The sequence below is a fragment of the Grus americana genome, chromosome 1, assembly GCF_028858705.1.
Source record: "Grus americana isolate bGruAme1 chromosome 1, bGruAme1.mat, whole genome shotgun sequence".
Lineage (NCBI taxonomy): Eukaryota > Metazoa > Chordata > Aves > Gruiformes > Gruidae > Grus > Grus americana.
The window spans coordinates 76,852,835-76,869,865 of NC_072852.1; the positions used below are offsets into that span (position 1 = coordinate 76,852,835).

The 17,031-nt window shown below is 43.9% G+C and overlaps 1 protein-coding gene across 24 annotated transcripts in view; it reads left to right on the top strand.

Annotated features, from left to right (window-relative positions):
* The window catches only part of PPFIBP1 (PPFIA binding protein 1), a 119,667-nt gene that overhangs the window by 67,717 nt on the left and 34,919 nt on the right, over nucleotides 1–17,031 (top strand). For 20 of the 24 annotated variants that reach the window (XM_054812845.1, XM_054812843.1, XM_054812847.1 and 17 more), the window contains 3 exons: nucleotides 9,093–9,179; nucleotides 10,366–10,479; nucleotides 11,036–11,167. In XM_054812845.1, the coding sequence (XP_054668820.1) occupies nucleotides 9,093–9,179; nucleotides 10,366–10,479; nucleotides 11,036–11,167 (333 nt within the window). Of the gene's footprint in view, nucleotides 1–4,515; nucleotides 4,748–9,092; nucleotides 9,180–10,365; nucleotides 10,480–11,035; nucleotides 11,168–17,031 lie in introns of those variants that run through there. The other 4 variants (XM_054812863.1, XM_054812862.1, XM_054812865.1 and 1 more) reach the window with 4 other exon arrangements.

Sequence of the window (17,031 nt, forward strand, 5' to 3'; positions counted from 1 at the left end):
GAATTATTTTGGTGCTTAGTTGCCGCACGTGATGCTGCAGCCCAGAACGATGGGTGCAGGACTGCATTTGCCCCACCGGAGGCTGGGGAGCGCAGGCCAGGCGTGGAGCTGCGGCTGGTGCTGGGTGAGCTGACATGCCATCAGGCAGCACGCGGGCCATGTGCAGCGCTGCGGGAAGAGACAGGGACCTGGGCTAGCACGGCCAGGCTCACTTGTGTAGCTCTTGCAGAACTGTTTGAGGGGAGAGCTTGGTTGTTTTTTTTCCTTCTTTGCTTTGAACTTCTCATTTGCGAGTGTCTGATACTTAATGAAGTACGTGGGAACTTTTCCACTGCCTCCAGTGGGATTTGGATCTCGCCCCCGCTGTCAAAGCATGGCAGCCAGCACTCAGATCAGGAGGAGGAGATAGGAGTGACATTTGAGTCAGATCTTTAAAACACCAGAGTTCCTGCTAACATCAGCATTTCCTTCCTCTGTAACATACAGCAGTGAACATCGCTGTAACTAGTCTCTGCTCTGTGCGGAGCTGAAATTGAGGGACATAACAGGTTTCATGCAAGTACAGCCTTTATAAATAAAAAAAGTTCATATGCCAAATAAACAGACTTTGAAAATTAACTTCTCCCCGTGGTGTGCACAGACATCAGTAGTCCATGCTTAGCGATGCTGATCCACCACGTGTTATTCTGGAGTAAAGGGACTCAGCAGTGTGGTTGGAGGCTGTAGTGTGTGTCTGTTGAGATGACTGAGGTGAAGGCCAGTTGTTGCCCCTTGTGGCAGCAAATGTGTGGTTTTGGGATGCCTGGCTGTTAGGATCTGGAACAAGATCGGGTCCTTCAGACCCGAGTGACATGGGTCACCGCGTGGCAATGAGGAAGTAATGGTTTTCATTGTGGCTGTGGGCTGAACCTGGGAGAGGAAGGGCTTTGTTGTGCCATTCAGACTAGTGCCTCCTGAGCACTGGAAAAGATGTGCAAGGGTTGTGCGTACAAAAGATTGTAGAAAATAGCTATTGCATCTATGCTTCTCCTTAAGTCTGCCTCAAATGATTCCCCTGTACTTCCTGGCATACTTAAAGCTCCTAGTAGGAAAGACTGAGCATTACAGTTTGTGCTGTGGTACAGGCATGGCATTTGCAGGTGTCACTAGTGTCATTGGTCCCTGTCAGAGCAGGAGGGTGTTAGGTGAAGTGCCCGGATGATTTGCAGGAGAAGGCTTTCTGCAACCGTGCCCATCCTTACCGAGGAGGGGGACACACCTCCTTGGTTTGAAATCTGTTTAATCCTCTGCACCTGAAGAAGTTGCATCCACCAGGTTATTCAAAGCTGCTAGAACTGGTGTGTGACATCCCATCCAAAGCTGTAAGCAAGACTCTCGTGTCTCAGAGGAAAACAAAAATAGTGTTCGCTGCTGCCAAACAGTGTGTCACAAGAGAAAAATCCTCTTCTGGCCCCTGCAGGGAAACCGCTGGTGCCCTGAGAAAAGGGTCTGACAGCAGTCTCCCAAAGTTGCTCACTTCTGTAAAACGGGGCAGAGCATTCAATTTTGCCATATCAGAATTGGCTGCCCCATGTCCCTGTACCACTGCTTAGTGACTGCTTCCTTTCTGCTCCTCTCGGTGTGTCAGAGAAGTCTATGCAAGCATTCAAAAAGGGCCAAAGAGTTAAAACCCCTCCTGCTGATTTTTTTAACTGGTGGATGCCAGATGGCCACGTGAAACCAGAGCGTGTGTACACTGCCCGGACATTTGGCAGAGCTCTTCCAAGAGCAGCCATCAGATGGTCCCCAGGGGGAGTTCAGAGGAGTTGAAAATGCAGATCTGTGCTGCGCAAATAAGCCAGTTTAACTATAACACATAATTTCTAGTTTACATCTACAACTCAAACCCAATCTCTGTGTTGCTGAAACCCTGCTCGCGTCTCCATGTGCAAACGGATGGCAGGTGAATGTTGTGGTTGAAATTACAAATGAAGCCATTTGTTCAAAGTCTGGAAAGGGACCGAGACCTTTTCTAAGCTCAGATGTGCTGGGACTGTGTACTTTCACTGTGGACCAGACCTGAAATCCATAGCCAGATCATAACTGTTCCAAAGTTTGAGTTTTTTCAGATTTCTCCTGATCAACAGAAATGTGTAATATATTCTAGTCTGTGATTTAATAAAACATGTGGTATAGTTGTGCAAATGGAGCTTCTGGCTTGAATATAGACAGCAAATGAGTAATTTGTAACATCATCACCAGTAACAAGACCATTTTAAATGAAACTCTGCCTTTTGCAAGACCGAGGCAGCCCTGTTGTGTCCAGCTGGAATTTGATAGAGCCATGTCTTGAAGAGTAATTCTCAGAAAACTTGCTCCCAGTCATGAATGTTGCTCCAGTTTTTCTTCAGTTGAAACAAACAAGAGACAGTCTTCTCTCTGGTTATTATTTTTCTTGACAGTGTTTTTTTGGTGGTGGTTTTTTTGTTTGGGTTTTTTTTTTTAATACATCTTATGCAACAACTTTTCCAGAAAGAAGAAACCAACTGTGTCTTGTTAAAAAGGGAGGGTGAAGGGTAGAAGTGGGTGGACAGTCCCTTCCCACACCTCAGAGCCAGCTTCCCCAAGCTCCTGATCTGAACTTGTGTATGCAGGTCCTGTTGTGTGTCTTCTCCTCTTTAAAGGATGTGCTCCAGGAATGAAAGAGCCAGGGTAATACTTTTTCTTTAAAATCCACAGCAAGTGCAACTGTGGTTTTAGCTTTGGAAGTGACTTTCTGAATTTGGATATATATCTCTCTATATTTTTCACTTCAGAAGTGAATTTCTGAAGTTGACTATAAGAACATTAAAGCGAAATAAAATTCATGGCCTCCAAAGGTTTCTCGAAGAACATTTTCAGCTCATCTGAAGATGATAGTTATTTTGAGCTGTGGTACCCACAGTGGCTTGTGCAATCCAGAGTTGCTGCTGTGAATAGCAGATCTGTCGTCTCACAGACCAGACTCAGATTTTGACACTTCTTCAACAAGTTGGTTCTTCCAGAGAGTGGCTGGGAATAATGAGAGTTAATATGAGGGGATATTAGATTTCAGAGAGAAATTTTCCTGGCTGGATAAACATAGCTTGTAATCTTAAAGAGATATGTTGGCCTGTTTGGACAACAGGGTGATTCCCAAGTGGAGGAAGCGGTTTGGTTAGCCAGAAATCATCTCATATTTCTTATTCACGGAAAAATCTTGTCTTCAAACCGAAGTTTGTTGTTTGATTGTCTTAGTGTGGGCGTACAGTGCATTCATTTGGCTCAGCTTCTGCTTATGTTGAGTTTAGCTGTTGAAAGGTCCTATGGTAATGTGTGGCACAGAGGCGTTTACCACCAAACAACCTGTTTGAGATCCCTCTTCAAGCTACAATATGAAAGGAGCCTTGTGATACCGTTTCAGCTTGTCATCGTAAACTGCCTCCTGGCAATACTTTTTGTCTATGAGAGACCTACCCCTCAAAGTTCTTGAAACACAGGACGCCGCTTCTCGCTAAAGGTGATCTTCCAGACTGGTGTGTTTTTTAACACTGGAAGATAATACGGGCTCATTTATAGCATGTCTTGGCAAGGCAGCTTCATGCATCGTGGATGAGTTCATCAGCAGTGAGAACAACCCGAGCAGTCCTGCACTGGAGCATAGGGCACCCCAGATGGCAGACCCATTGAAAATCACCATTCCCAACCCAAAATGCATAAGTCTGGCTTAAAAATCAGCTTCTGCTCCTCTTCTGCTCTGCTCTTTTGTTCTGTGTTATTCAGTATTCATGTTTTTTGAGATTTTTATCTATCAACGGTAGTTGTGAATGTTTCTTTAATGATAAAAGCTGTGGGGTTTGAGATAATCACAGGACTCCTGGAGCTAGGTTCTGTGGTCAAAAATACTAAGGATTTGTTATGGTGCTGCTGTCACTGGGTAAATTGAAACTTAAATGTGAGGACAGGGTTGGTTGTTATTGTTGCACTTTATGTCATTCTTAAGTATGACATAAACTCGAGGCAAGCCACTTGTGAGACCTGGGACACTTGAGTCAACTTTTTCCTTCCTCTTTTTCTTGGCACCTACAAGTGAATTGCATGTGTTCTTCCAGCTTTTACAATTAATAGCCCATCAAGGAAAGAAAATTCCCTCCTGTTTACCTTGTAGTCAGATAAAGGGATCAGAATTGCTCTTTTCTCATGTGTTTTTGGTTGGATGATTTCCACAGGACCAGGAGGGTGCAGAGGAGGGGGTTGCACTGTTCAGCGAGGACTGAGGCTGGAGATGGCCAGCTGCCACCTGTGCGGGGCTGCCCTTACTCCCAGTCAGGTTTACACAGCTCTGCACCCCCCTGCCCGCATCCTCTTCCACCTTCCTGCCTGGCCTTTGTGCGTCAGGATCCCCGTGAAAGGCTCAGGTTGGAAGAAGGGCTGATCTTCCCGGGCTTTGATGTGTTAATTCCCCAGAGGAGCTGCTTGCTCCGCCTGAGGAGCGCTGCTGCTTCACGGCTCTGCTTCCCACATCTCCCGCTCCGCTGCCACATTCGCCTCCATCCTTGGTTAGGCAAGGAAACCTGCCGTCACTTAACCTCTCCGTCTCAGTTCAGAGGAGCCCTGACGGTGCTGGGGCTGCAGCTCTCAGCCTCGGCTGCCTGCCACAGTCGCTCGTGTCCTTAAATGCATGAAGATAGTCATGACCAGCATGGAGTATAGCTGGGACATTCACGGACACTGCGTCTGGCTAAATAAGGTAAGGCTATCTGTGTTTGTTCTGGCTCTTGCATTTCTCCGACTGGCAAGCCATAGCTGGGCAGTACTGGTAGGGAATAAGCATTTCGTCTTTCTCTTGTATCAGACACCAGCTGAGCTGCTGTTGAAGAAACCGAATATTTTGCAACATTTGCATCTTTCCTATTCAACAGCCGTGTTATTTATATTTAGGAAATGTTTCAGGTAAACTCCTCAGAGTGAAGGTCTGTTCACTTTTATTGTAGTGAAGCCTTTAAAATACAATGCGGGGGTTTTTGAGTGGGATTGTGGGGTTTTTTTGCCCTGCTCATTCTGTAAGGAGGAACTAATCTGTAAACTTTAGGAAAAGCTTAGCAGCAGGTCTGCCTGCCTGCTGCCGGAGCATGTGGAGCAGGCTGCAAATATTCAGAGCGATGAGTAGGGAGATGTGAAATGAAGGAGATGCCGGTTTGGGAGGGCAGCGGTGGGCTCCCACACAAACTGGTTAAACACTGGTACGGATTGTGTTCAGACAGATTTGACCAGTATGAATTTGGGACAGAACTGATATTTACAGAGGGTAAAGCTGTCACAGCTCTGTATGACGGGGAAACGGTGGCGAATACTTGGCTTGGAAAAGTGATGTTGGGGTAACTGAGGATGGAGGAGCCCCCTTGCAAGGGACTCCCTAAAACTGAGTGAACAGACAGAACGGCAGTAACTGTGCTTAGCTAAGCATAGGTAATGTGTATTATAATGATCTGAACAACATAAGCATGTTGATGAGCTCTAATTTAACTCCAGATGGTCAGGAAAGAGATGTCAGGGACGGCTCACTTGCCCAACTGTTGACTGGGCTGTGGTGGTCAAAACAGTCAGTGCAATCTGCCATACAAGAAAATAATGCCATGGAGTGGCAGCTCTTTCAATACAAATCCAATTGCATCTGCAGCAAGAAAAAGTGTGATTTGTGCTGCTTATTTTGTCTCAAAAGCAGCAGAGAAGATGAAGGGAAATGAGAGTAGCAGCAGCAGTAGGCTAAAAATGTGTTTTATTTTTGGAAGGAGAATTCAGCATTTGAGAGGAAACAGTTTTGCTTTTTTAATTTTTTCATTAGGAGGTTTAAAACAGCAGCTAGTAGAAACTTTCCTGCACTTTGGAATGCTAACTGACTTCCAGGGAAAATGGATTAAAGACTGAGGAGAGGCAAGCTGTCAAAGTTTGGTGATGCATCTACTTATTACAGGAATAATTCCCTCCAGAGCAGTGTTGATTTTTACACTTACATGACTGGAGACAAAGCTTACACATGTGTTTAACAGATTAGCCACAGATTGATCTTGCAGAGTTTTTAAGTGCACTGGGTCTGATCTTATAAGGCATTTTAAGTAAATGCTTAACCTCAAACTTCTGTGAAACCTCAGTGGCATCGTGACAACTGTTCTTTTGTTTTTAGGATTAAGATCGGTATTGGTAAAGCTGCATTCTCTTCCCATACAGTATTTTGCAATTAATCCCTAAATTGAAAACACACGCAAAGTCTAACCACTTAATTGGAGATAGATTTTAAGTTGCTGATGAAAAAGAGCCATCATTACCCTGTTCTTTTCATGTGTTTCATCTCCTCTTTTCCTTCCTCATCTCTCTCGGAAGAAAATCATCCCAGGTATCAACTTTTTACCTTTGAAGACAGCGCAGAGGAGAGATGCGGGAAGGCGTTGTGTGGCCCTTGCCTGCAAATCCCTGATCTCTGTGCCACCGTAGGAGGTGCTGGGACTGCTGCTCTGTGAAATAGCTGCTGTGGCCTTTCTGTGTCGGCCTTTCTCTAAGTCTCATCTTTTTCCCCAGTGAAACCAAAGCCTGTGGCTTTCTTGCCTTTTCATACCTAAAATGAAGAGTTAGTCCCAGGTATTATGCAGAAGTTAACATTTCAGGCAAAAAGGAAACTACTGTTGGGTTGTACACAAAGTTTTCTGTTTTCGGTGTACCACAGGAGGTCTGTTTTTATGCAGATTTTACAAAATATTTCTGGTGACTGCCAGCACTGTCATCTTTGTATTTGGTTTTGTGGGAGAACAACCTTTCCTCCAGTCCTGTTTGGGGTTCCCATCACCTCCTCCTCCTTACTTACGGCAATGTGCAGCTGCAGTCTGAACTCTCACTCTCTAAATGCTCCTATTTTAAAACCAAGTATGACGTGCTGAGCAGAACAGGATATTTGTTTGAGGAATGAGAACGGAGTTTAACAACAAAGGTGTCTTGGCAAGATGCTGTGCACGATGACTAACATTCTGCTTTAACGCCTCATCAGTTTTCACAACATCGTAAAGACATTTTCATCGTAGTGTGAAACCAATACTTACCTGGACATATTTTCTTCATGCTGTCTTTGGTTTTAGTTAATTTGTGTTTGGTTACACTGACTAGAGGTATCAGGAGGTTCAGTGGTTAGGGCGCTGATGTGGTGGCTGGGAGGCAGGGAGTCAAGTCTGTGCTTTGACAAGGGCTTTCACGTTAGCCCCGGCAGCATGGAGGGGCATCTTTGCACCTCAGCTGCCTTCTTGTAAATGAGGGATGAATATCACTTTCCTATATCAGATACGCACACTGGATTGATAAATGTGTTGTATATTACAAAATACGGATGCCGTTCTTATGGAGACTAAGTGCCTGAGATGTACTGGAAGACTTTAAATGAGAAGGGAGCTACAGAATAGCAAAAGTATGCAAAAGCCTCGGGTTTGTATTTCACATACAGGTCAAATTACGAAATTTAAAGCATAATCTGCTAGTTGAGCAGCTGACAAGTTTATTTTGGAAGCTCTTTGACTTCTTTCACCTAAATTAAAGTGTTACAAAACTGAAGATCTCACTGATCTTGAACGGAAATGCTATGGTGTGAGCTAAATTCTGGTAGAGGTCGGGAAAAACAGGGCAAACTCAGAAGTTTAGAGTACTTCTGCCTTGGTGCTTAGTGTCTGGATGGTCAGAAGGTCTAGTAATTTACTGCTAAATAATTCAGATACAGGGTATCCTTATGATATGAGGCATTAGTGCAAATTACAAAAGAGCATCCTTTCTTAGTCTGCCGTAGCTCTAGTGATTTCAGGGGAGTTATTAAGGTCACCTTGTCAAAGTCACGCATGTATGCTTGGGAGACACCTTTGCTACTGCACACTGTTTTAAAAGCTGCCAGGACACAGCCTGATTTCTTGAGAGCACTAAGGTGAGGTCAAATACTTTGAACTCCCTCCCATTTGCTTCATGTCCAGTCTTTTAAGTGGTGCTGGTGGGAGTTTTATTCTTTCAGTTTCAAATGAGGCAGTTTCTCCCACCACCCAAGGTAACTTAGAAAAGGAGTTTTAGCCAGCAGGTTTCCTGAGGCATCCTCTGCAATCGGGGCAGATGAGCTGCTTGAAAGGGAGATTCAAAGCAGGAGCCCGAGGCTTGCAGCTCCTCAGTGGTGGCAGCCTCTCAAGGCAGAGTTGTGCTGCAGACTCACTGGGACACGAGGATCAGTCGCCCGGTTTCTTTTCATCGCATATTCAGAAAGGAAATCAAGGCCCCTCAACGTCGGTGGGAGTCTGTTGAGCGCGCTGGATTTCAGAGCATCTTCTCAGACTCCTCTAAGCAATTTATGCAATGATGGGAACGAGAATTTATTTTCTGAGCTGAGATCTGATTGTGGCGTCCATCGCAAAGTGCTTTGAGACAGCTTTGAATATGAATAGAGTAAAATCCTTCTCGCTGCTCAAGAGCATTGAAGTTATTATGAAGAAAGAAAGTTGCTGATTCCTCTGAACTCTCTGATAGCATTAACATGTATTCTTGTTTCTCTTTAGCCTCAGGCAGCTTTACCAAGAAATGCGCTTAGAGTGCAGACATTCACCCATACCCAGTAAAATGTGCCTGATGTAAAAGGATGTCTCATACTGCATGTTTTAGAAAAAATGGTTTGACTTGCAAGAAGCATAATGCACAGTTTGTAGATTGTATGTTGATTTTTTTCACTTCCCGAATGTCTTGAGGTATTTGTCTCTTTGCGAGTATGGCTTAGCATAGTACATCATTGAGTACAGATTTGGTTAACAAAATGCTGAATGCACAGTAAGTGAATTTTGCAGAACTGGGTCACCAAAAGGTTCTTCCTTTCTCATCTTTAAGCCTCTGAACAATTTGTGTCCTGAATGGTGGTCTTGTATCCTTTGTTGACAGTTTATTTGATTTGTAACCCTTTGCAGGGTGGAGAATACTTTAAATCTGTTCTTGAACTGTGCAGACTAAAAATACTTCTTAAGCGTGTTGATAACGTTGAATGATATTTATGGTATGATAGCTGACAACACAATATTTGCTGTCTTTTTCAGACTAACGGACACATATCTGGAAATGGAGATGTGTATCAAGAAAGGCTGGCTCGTCTGGAAAATGATAAGGAATCTCTTGTTCTGCAAGTGAGTAGTCACCTAAATTATTTTTTTCTGCTCTCGCATGTATGTGACAAAACCTCTGAGGATCTATTTGCAGTTGTGTCATCTTAGGCAGTGTTGAGAAGGCTTGCTGATACTGGAGAGTTAACCCAGATTAAGGACAGTTGTGAACTTAGATTGTAGGAAAAATCTAAAGGCCTTTCTTTCTCTGTATCTGATTTCCTGTTGAGCCTTGCTAGGCGAGCAGGTTTGCAGAGCAACCACCTTCTTACATGCACATATGTCCTTCGGATCACCTTTTTCCATGACCATTCATGTACTGTCCACATCTGTGACAGATGTCCTGTCCTCATGCAAGGTGGCAAAAGCTGCAGGACTGGCTGACAGGCGGGAGGAGATGAGCAGCTCCTTGGAAGTCCTGCTTACCTGCTGCTGAGCTGGACTGGACCAGCCCTGGGTACCCTTGCCAGCTGGCTTAGTCCTGCCATGAGGGTCGGGACTACCTGGCATCCGCTGCCCAGCACAGGCATGCTGCAGTTCCCTGACATGGACCTGGCCTAAAGGCTGTGACAATGCCGAGCTCTGTTCCAGGCAGCTTGCCCTTGTTCCCAACGGTACTGCAGATTTCCTCAAAAGAGCCTGTTTAAACAAAGAATTCATTCAGAAAAGGCAAAAAGGGAATTGGTGTGGAGCCTCAGAGGTGTTGTCTTGGTCTTTCTTCTCTCAGTCTGTGTGTTTTAACCTCTTTTGCTTTTATTGTTCTGAAAAGGAGAAGGTGTATGCAGTCACTTAGAAAGCAGAATAAGTTGCATGCAGTGAGATTTAGCTGCTATTTGGTTGTTAAGGCAGGAGCCAGTGGGCTTTAGTCAATGCATTGTCACAGCGAAGGCATAGTTGTTGGCTGTAGAATGCAGCAGCCACCCCTTGTGAAAACTCCCAGGACGAATCAGGAAGGGAGATGCAGAATTGCAGCGCATCTGCCAGAACTTCGGCTGAAATTCCAGTAAGCACGAGGGGAGAGCTTTCCCTCCTCTTCCATCACCTTTGCCACACGTCATATCCTCTGCAGAGCTTTGCTGCTGCTTCTCCTCCCGTGGTCCCGTTTTATCAGTGTCCCAGCCAGTGCAGTTACTGACATACAGTTCTTCAGGTGATGCATGTGCTATGGGTATGAGGTACTTACATGAATCCCTTTTTCTCCGCTGTGCAGGTAAGCGTGCTTACAGACCAGGTGGAGGCCCAGGGAGAAAAGATTCGGGATCTGGAGTTCTGTCTAGAGGAGCACAGGGAGAAACTGAATGCCACAGAAGAGATGCTGCAGCAGGTATTTCACAGGCGCATGTCTGCCTCACTGTCTTCGTTCTGTCTTAACAAACTGTGTTTTGCTTCAGTGAGAGCAGTGTGCTTCAGTTCAAGGTGTTGCACCCCTTGATATCTCTTATCCAAGTGATAATTTTCTACCATATTTGCTTTAAAGTCTTTGTACTTAGTAACGTCAGTGTGGCTTTACACTGTAGGAATCCAGACCCACTCTTCTTTGAGCCTTTCCCCACTGAACTTCAAAGACACTTGGATTAAAGCCTCTGGCGGGATGGGTGGATTCCCCTCAAAGCTCCTTGCTGCCCAGAGCAACTGTGATGACAGACAAGCTTTTTTCTCATACTGGCAGCCAACCTGTGATAGTGCCCCTGTGATCTCAGATGCGTCCTAGTGCCTGTAGTCTGGCAGAAGGGTAACAGCTGTGTCCCAAGGCTTCAGAAAGTGCAAGGAAGAGTGTGATGCTTTTCCCTATGAAAGAGGCCTTTAGCTGTAGAAATAAATAACTGATTTCTTCACCTTGGATGAATAATTCTGTTCTCTTCCTCTTTAAATTGAATCAGGAGCTTCTGAGCAGAACATCCCTTGAAACTCAGAAGCTGGATCTTATGGCAGAGATTTCCACTCTGAAGTTGAAGCTTACATCTGTAGAAAAGGATAGATTGGACTATGAAGACAGATTCAGAGACACAGAGGTGAGTAGAACCCAACTGAAGAAATTGTGAAAGCTGACTGTGGCTTCACATTACCTGAACATTTCCTGGGAATTTTTTTTTTTTTCCCAGGCAAGAATGGAACTCATCTTTAAGGTTAAAACATGTATCTCTTAAAATAAAAAGTGTCCTCTTTGGTTTTACAAAGAAGAATTTCCAAAACCAGTTTTTGATTCTTGCCATCAGATCTCAGGAGTGATGGCATTTAGGATGGATTTAAATAAAATCATGAACATACTGCACTCTCCTGTGCCAACTTCAAACCGTTGTCTTGGTAAGGCATGTCTGGGGCAAATACTTAAGCCCATTGCAAGTGCAAAAAGCATGCATGTGCAAAGACACAGCACAGTACAAGACATAACTTTTGGTTTCAGTAACAGAGAGCGAGCGAGGTGACTCAGTGTGAGGGCATTTTGAAGCCTCACTTCAAACCCCAGCCCCACAGAAGCCCAGGACCGAGAGGCCAGCGGTTACTCACCTCAGCCTGGCTTCAGCCCAGCAGTGTACAACACCCGGCAGAGCTGCAGCCTGGAGCTTCCATCCCTGGCGGCGCTCTCCTGGGGTATTTGCCCTCTGTGCACTGCAGATCTGTGTAGCTGATCCTTGCTCGTGTTTGAAGCCAGAAAGCCTCATAACAGTGTAGGTAGGCAAACCCAGTTTTTCCAGGAAACTCCAATAATCAGGCAAAACTTTCTGCAAAGGAGGCATACCCCATATCAGAAATATCTTGGAGTCTGCCAGGGAACAAAATCCAGTTCTGGGTTCATAAATGAGCTGAAATGTCAGATGTTTGTATTGTGGATGTTCCAGATGTCATTCATTTCTAGAAGGGAAGAAGTCATAATATCATCACAGGAGCAAAATTTGCCCTTTGCACTTCAATCAGTGGTTTACCAACTTCCAGTTTCCTACGTATTTTCCAGTGAAGTGTTGTTCCTCACTTGTACTGCAAGTGTAAGAGCAAGTTAGACTTGCTTTTGAAATACTTTCTTTGGGCCCGTCTGAAGTAATCCACAGACCCAAAGAAGTCCACAGATTGAAAACTAATTACTCTAATCATGTTCAGATTTGAAAAGTGGTGATCATTTACATCGTGATGGCAGTGCCTGTTCCTGCACTACATCTGGGTGCTGCCAAGCTGTGGGTCAGATTCACGTTGCCTGCCATTACCTTGTCTTCTAGTTTGATGGCAGGGGTTATGTGAAGGATCACAGCATTGCCTTAAAAGCAGCTGATTTTGTAGTCCAGGTAAGTACCGTGCATGGCAACGCTGCAGAAATTGGTGGGGGAAAGGGGGAGAGAATCGTTGAAGGTCACCTGTGTCCATAGAAGGTGTATTTAGAGCTGGCTGCTTTCTCAGCTCCTGTGAGGTCTCTGCCCACACAGTGTTCAGCTCTTTCATGAATTACAGCATACAACAGATAACTCTCCTCACCTGTATACTGACACCTATCATAAGAACCCCAAGCGATTGATAAATGAGTTGACATCAGCAGTAAATGACCTTGGGGAGGCAAGGTTTGGTCCAAACGACTGCAGTGAGTGGGTGCTTTCAGAACTGGATCCCACTTTGTGACCGTTCGTAAACACCCTGTGCTTTCTTGTGCTTTCCAGAACAGGTAACAAAAGTGATTGAGCTTGAGTGATTTACTTCCTCTTTCTATACTTATTTTTATTGAATATGATTCTTTGCTGAGCTTTCCTGTACTCCCCTTTTCTTTGTTCCCCCCCCCTCCCCGAACTGCAGTCTCTTCATAACTTAAAAGCACAACTCAGCAGACGTGGAGCTACCTCTGTTCCTAGAAAAGTACTTACAGTGTGGGGCCCGCAACATGCACTGCAACTCTGTAGGCCCTCTGCAAGAGGCTTACCAGCTATGAAGACCTTTCTCTTTGAAATACCTTGAAATACGCTTAATGTCTTTGATAAAAATAAGATAATCTAAATTATGTTTAAAAGGCAATTACTATAATGAGAGGCTATATAGATTTACATCCTGAATATTTATGCCAGAACTAATGAACTATTACTAAAATGTTTCTCCTTCTCTTTGAAAACCAGAATGATGTCGTTTAGTGTGATAGAAATTATTATGTTGTTTCTTCTTTGTTTCAACACTTTATAGCTGTAAAAAGGCTTAGGCTTAGACACTGAAAAGGGTAAGATGTCTTAATTCCCATTTTGTTCAGTGGAAAATGAATAGCTCATTAGTTGTAAGGGTCTCAGCCATGCAAAATCTCAAACAGGTATTCTGGAGTATTCAGAAGTACACAATATTTTATTCAGTGTTAATCTAATTATATTCCTGTTTAAAGTAACAGATGATCAATTATTTCAGCAGAGCTGAGTATTTAAGTGACTATTTAAAATATGCTACCGTAAAATATTATGGCATTTACATGCAGTGTTCAAAATGGGGAAAAAAAATCATAATCAAGCTGAGAAAGAAAAACTATGAATATTGCTTCTGGTTTTATTTAGGGAAAAGAAAGTGAAAAGAAAAAAACCACAACATTGACATCTTAAAACAACTTTTGTGGAGCTACTGTCTCCTACAGAATTACCATTAAGATTAAATCCTTCATATTACCTAGTTTTCACTTATGTCTGTCATTGCAACTTCCCATTCCAGCTTGGTAGGTTTCTCATATTCACCGTTCTTTCTCTGAACAAGATGCTTCACTAGATCTGTAAGCATTTTTTCCTTTGTGCTCTAGAACTTTCCTGTCTAGATGGTCACAAATACATAGCTTTTTCAAAGCTAATTGTATGCTTAATAGAGATTTATAGTTGATCTGTTCTTTAAATCATTCCAGTCTTTCCACTTTCTTAGCAGACACCAATGTTATTTTCCTTAAGGAGCACGGGTGGTCTGAGTTGGGCTGAGTTTATGTAAGAAAATATCATACGAGGGAGTTTATTTAGGGAGGAGTCCATAAACAGACACGGTGTTTGAAGCAGCAGCCAGAGGTTAAACTGGCTCCCTCATGGGAAATTCTTCATAATTTAAACACCACCAGTCTCCTTTGTGCAGATGAATTTCTGAGCGGAGCAAACTGACGAATGCAGTTTGTGTTTCCAGTGCCAGTAAGGAAGCCTCTGACCTCTGAAACGTAAAGTTACCATTGCTTTTTTTGTGCTTCCCTGGCCCTGCCGTGAAGAGTGCGAGTAACATGAGCAGGGAAGGGAAAAGCTTTGGGAAACAGGAGTCTGTATGTCCCACCCCATCAGCTCCATTCGTGGATCCGTGCAAGGAGCAGCTGTTGGGTGTTTGCATGGAGGGACCTGACCCTGGATCAGTAGAGGACCATTTAATGGCTCTTGCCCATTTTGCAGGTTTTTAAGACAGGAACATGCATTATGCCCAGGGCGGGTATTTTAACCCATTTATGGGTGCCTGAAGAGGAGATATTAAATGCAAGCAGAGCAGGTGCTGTACACTGGCCACCATGTGGGTGACTGTTTTACTGCTGGTTCATCCAAGTCAGCCAGAGAACTCAGTAAGTTTTTGCTCAGATCCTGATGAACCTCTACCGCACCCTGAGTGCCATGGGGACACGCACGCCTCAGGCATCACACCGGTCCCCAAAGCTCTTCGGGTCATAAGCTGTTACAATGGTTGGCACCTTTGGGTTTCAAACAACGCTGCGATCTCCTTGCTGGGGCTGCTGCAGGAGGGGGCAAGGCACAGTCCTTGCTGTGAAAGATTTGTAGTCAAAATCAGTGGAACAGAGAATAGTAGAAGAAAAGGGTAAATGTGTCCAGGCAGCAAGCAGGAAAGTGAAATACACTGGGAGGTTTAGGATTTCTTAAGGAACCTCAGTGCCTTTGCCAGTCTCTACCTCCAGTAGCTTGCCCAAAGTTAAATAATAATTCAGTAGCAGGGGAGACAGCCCTGTTTGGGCCTTTTCTTTTTGCTCTGCTCATTTATGCAAGGCTTGACCATCTCTTGTACTAATGAGGGTCTGTATGTAGAACCTGGTGAATCTTTAATGTACTCCTCTGCCTCAAAAAGATGAGAATGAATGTCATTTAAAGTTACTGTGCTGCAGATAACTTAAGACATGAATTAATGTTGCACTTGCAAGAGAGTAATTGAAAATATTTTTAGGGCAAAGCATGCTGTTAGGACTTGTATTTAGTTCTATTTAACCCTTGAGCAAATTGTACTGTATTTTTGGTGACCAGTTACCAGTGGTGAAGGATCCAATTACCCATGAGGTCCATAACAGATTAAGCAGAAGAGCTTAGTTTCTGCTCCAGGATCTTACATTCTTGGATTCTGGTTGCAAGATTGTTCTGTTTTCCATGACATTGTGAGTACATCTTGACATTTCTGTTAATCAGTATGGGTTGTGCTAACTTTTTTCATAAAAGTAGCAGAGTTTTGGGTTATTCCTTTTGCTCAGGGGGGCCCTTTGAATAGAGGTAACTGGTTTCCCTCCCCTCCGGCAGTATTTTAAGAGTCACATAGTTCAACTGATAAATCTGTAGGCAGCAACCTCAGCAGTTATTGCTACACAGCATATTTTGACATCAGATCATGCCAAAGCAAAAATGATGGCTGCAGGAGAGAAAAGCTCCAAACAAATCAATTGTCATAGTGTCAAAGCTGGCCATCCGACCTGGGAACGTAGATTTGTTAGAGATCTCAAACACTTGGTGTTGATAAGAAATAGCTCGATTAATGTAGTCACACAGACTGACATCCATGTATATTTATGCTTAGAAGGGTAATGTGCTTTGTAAAGGTCACACATTGAAGAATCAGTGAGGAATTGCGGGTGTGTCGAAACCAGAAAGTCATACATTAGCAGTAGTAATTACTAATAGCATCAAAATGTTCTGTATTTTTATTTTCCTTGTAGTTCTGGTAATTGAGCTTGGATCTTGCTAAAGAAATACTGTTGCCATCAGATCCATTAAGTACACAATAATAACCAGAGGCTTGTAAGCTCAGAAAATGTGGTGTGGAGCTGGAAGGCAGGTGTTACCCGGGACCCATGAATACCCTTTAAATGTCAGCTGCTGGCTTGTTAATTTATAAATTGTAAATCTCTGCTAATTACACACTCAGGTCTGAAAAATTCTTCTTACAGTTGTGAGCTCTATGTACAGCATTGCTTGACATGGATAGGATTTCCCTTACCAAGTAGGAAGACAGGCTCAACCAAAGTACCATGCTATCTTGATAGCTTAAAAGCCGTTACACTACAGATCAAGTTCTTTTATGTTTTCTAGGGTGCACAAAGAGCTTATTTCCTCTTTTGAAGAGTTTCCTGGTGATAGAGCATTACAGTAGCTGCTGAGAAACTGCTTTTTTTGCTTTTTTCTTTTTTTCTTTTCCCTTTTTTCCCCTTTTTTCTTTTTTTTCTTCTTCCCCTTCCTCTTTTTTCCTTTTTTTTTTTTTCTTTTTTCACACAAATGTAACATTGATCTGGTGTCCTTACATAAACTAAAGGTCAGTGAGATATACATCAGGCAGAAGCTTGCTGGATATCTTTGAGTTGTGTGAAAGCCACAGCTTTCTGGTAATGTGTTCCCCTGCTGAGCAGGAAGATGGTTTTCCCAATAAGCTGTGGTTCATTATCTCTCATATGGAGGGACACTCTGTCCTGGCTGTCCCCCAGGCTTCCTGCAGGTCTGCAAGTGGCCACTTGAGATCCTATTTCCCCATGGAAACGAGGATGAGGAGGTTTGGAGAAAGAGTGCCTTGCACCTTGGTGGGGCAAGCTCAGGGTTTGTTTGACCACTGCAGGAAAGGAGCTGTAGAGCTGTTGGCACTCAGGGCTGACCTCCAAACCTGGTAGGTCTCTCCAGAAGGATGGCCAGGAGGTCAAGCTGTT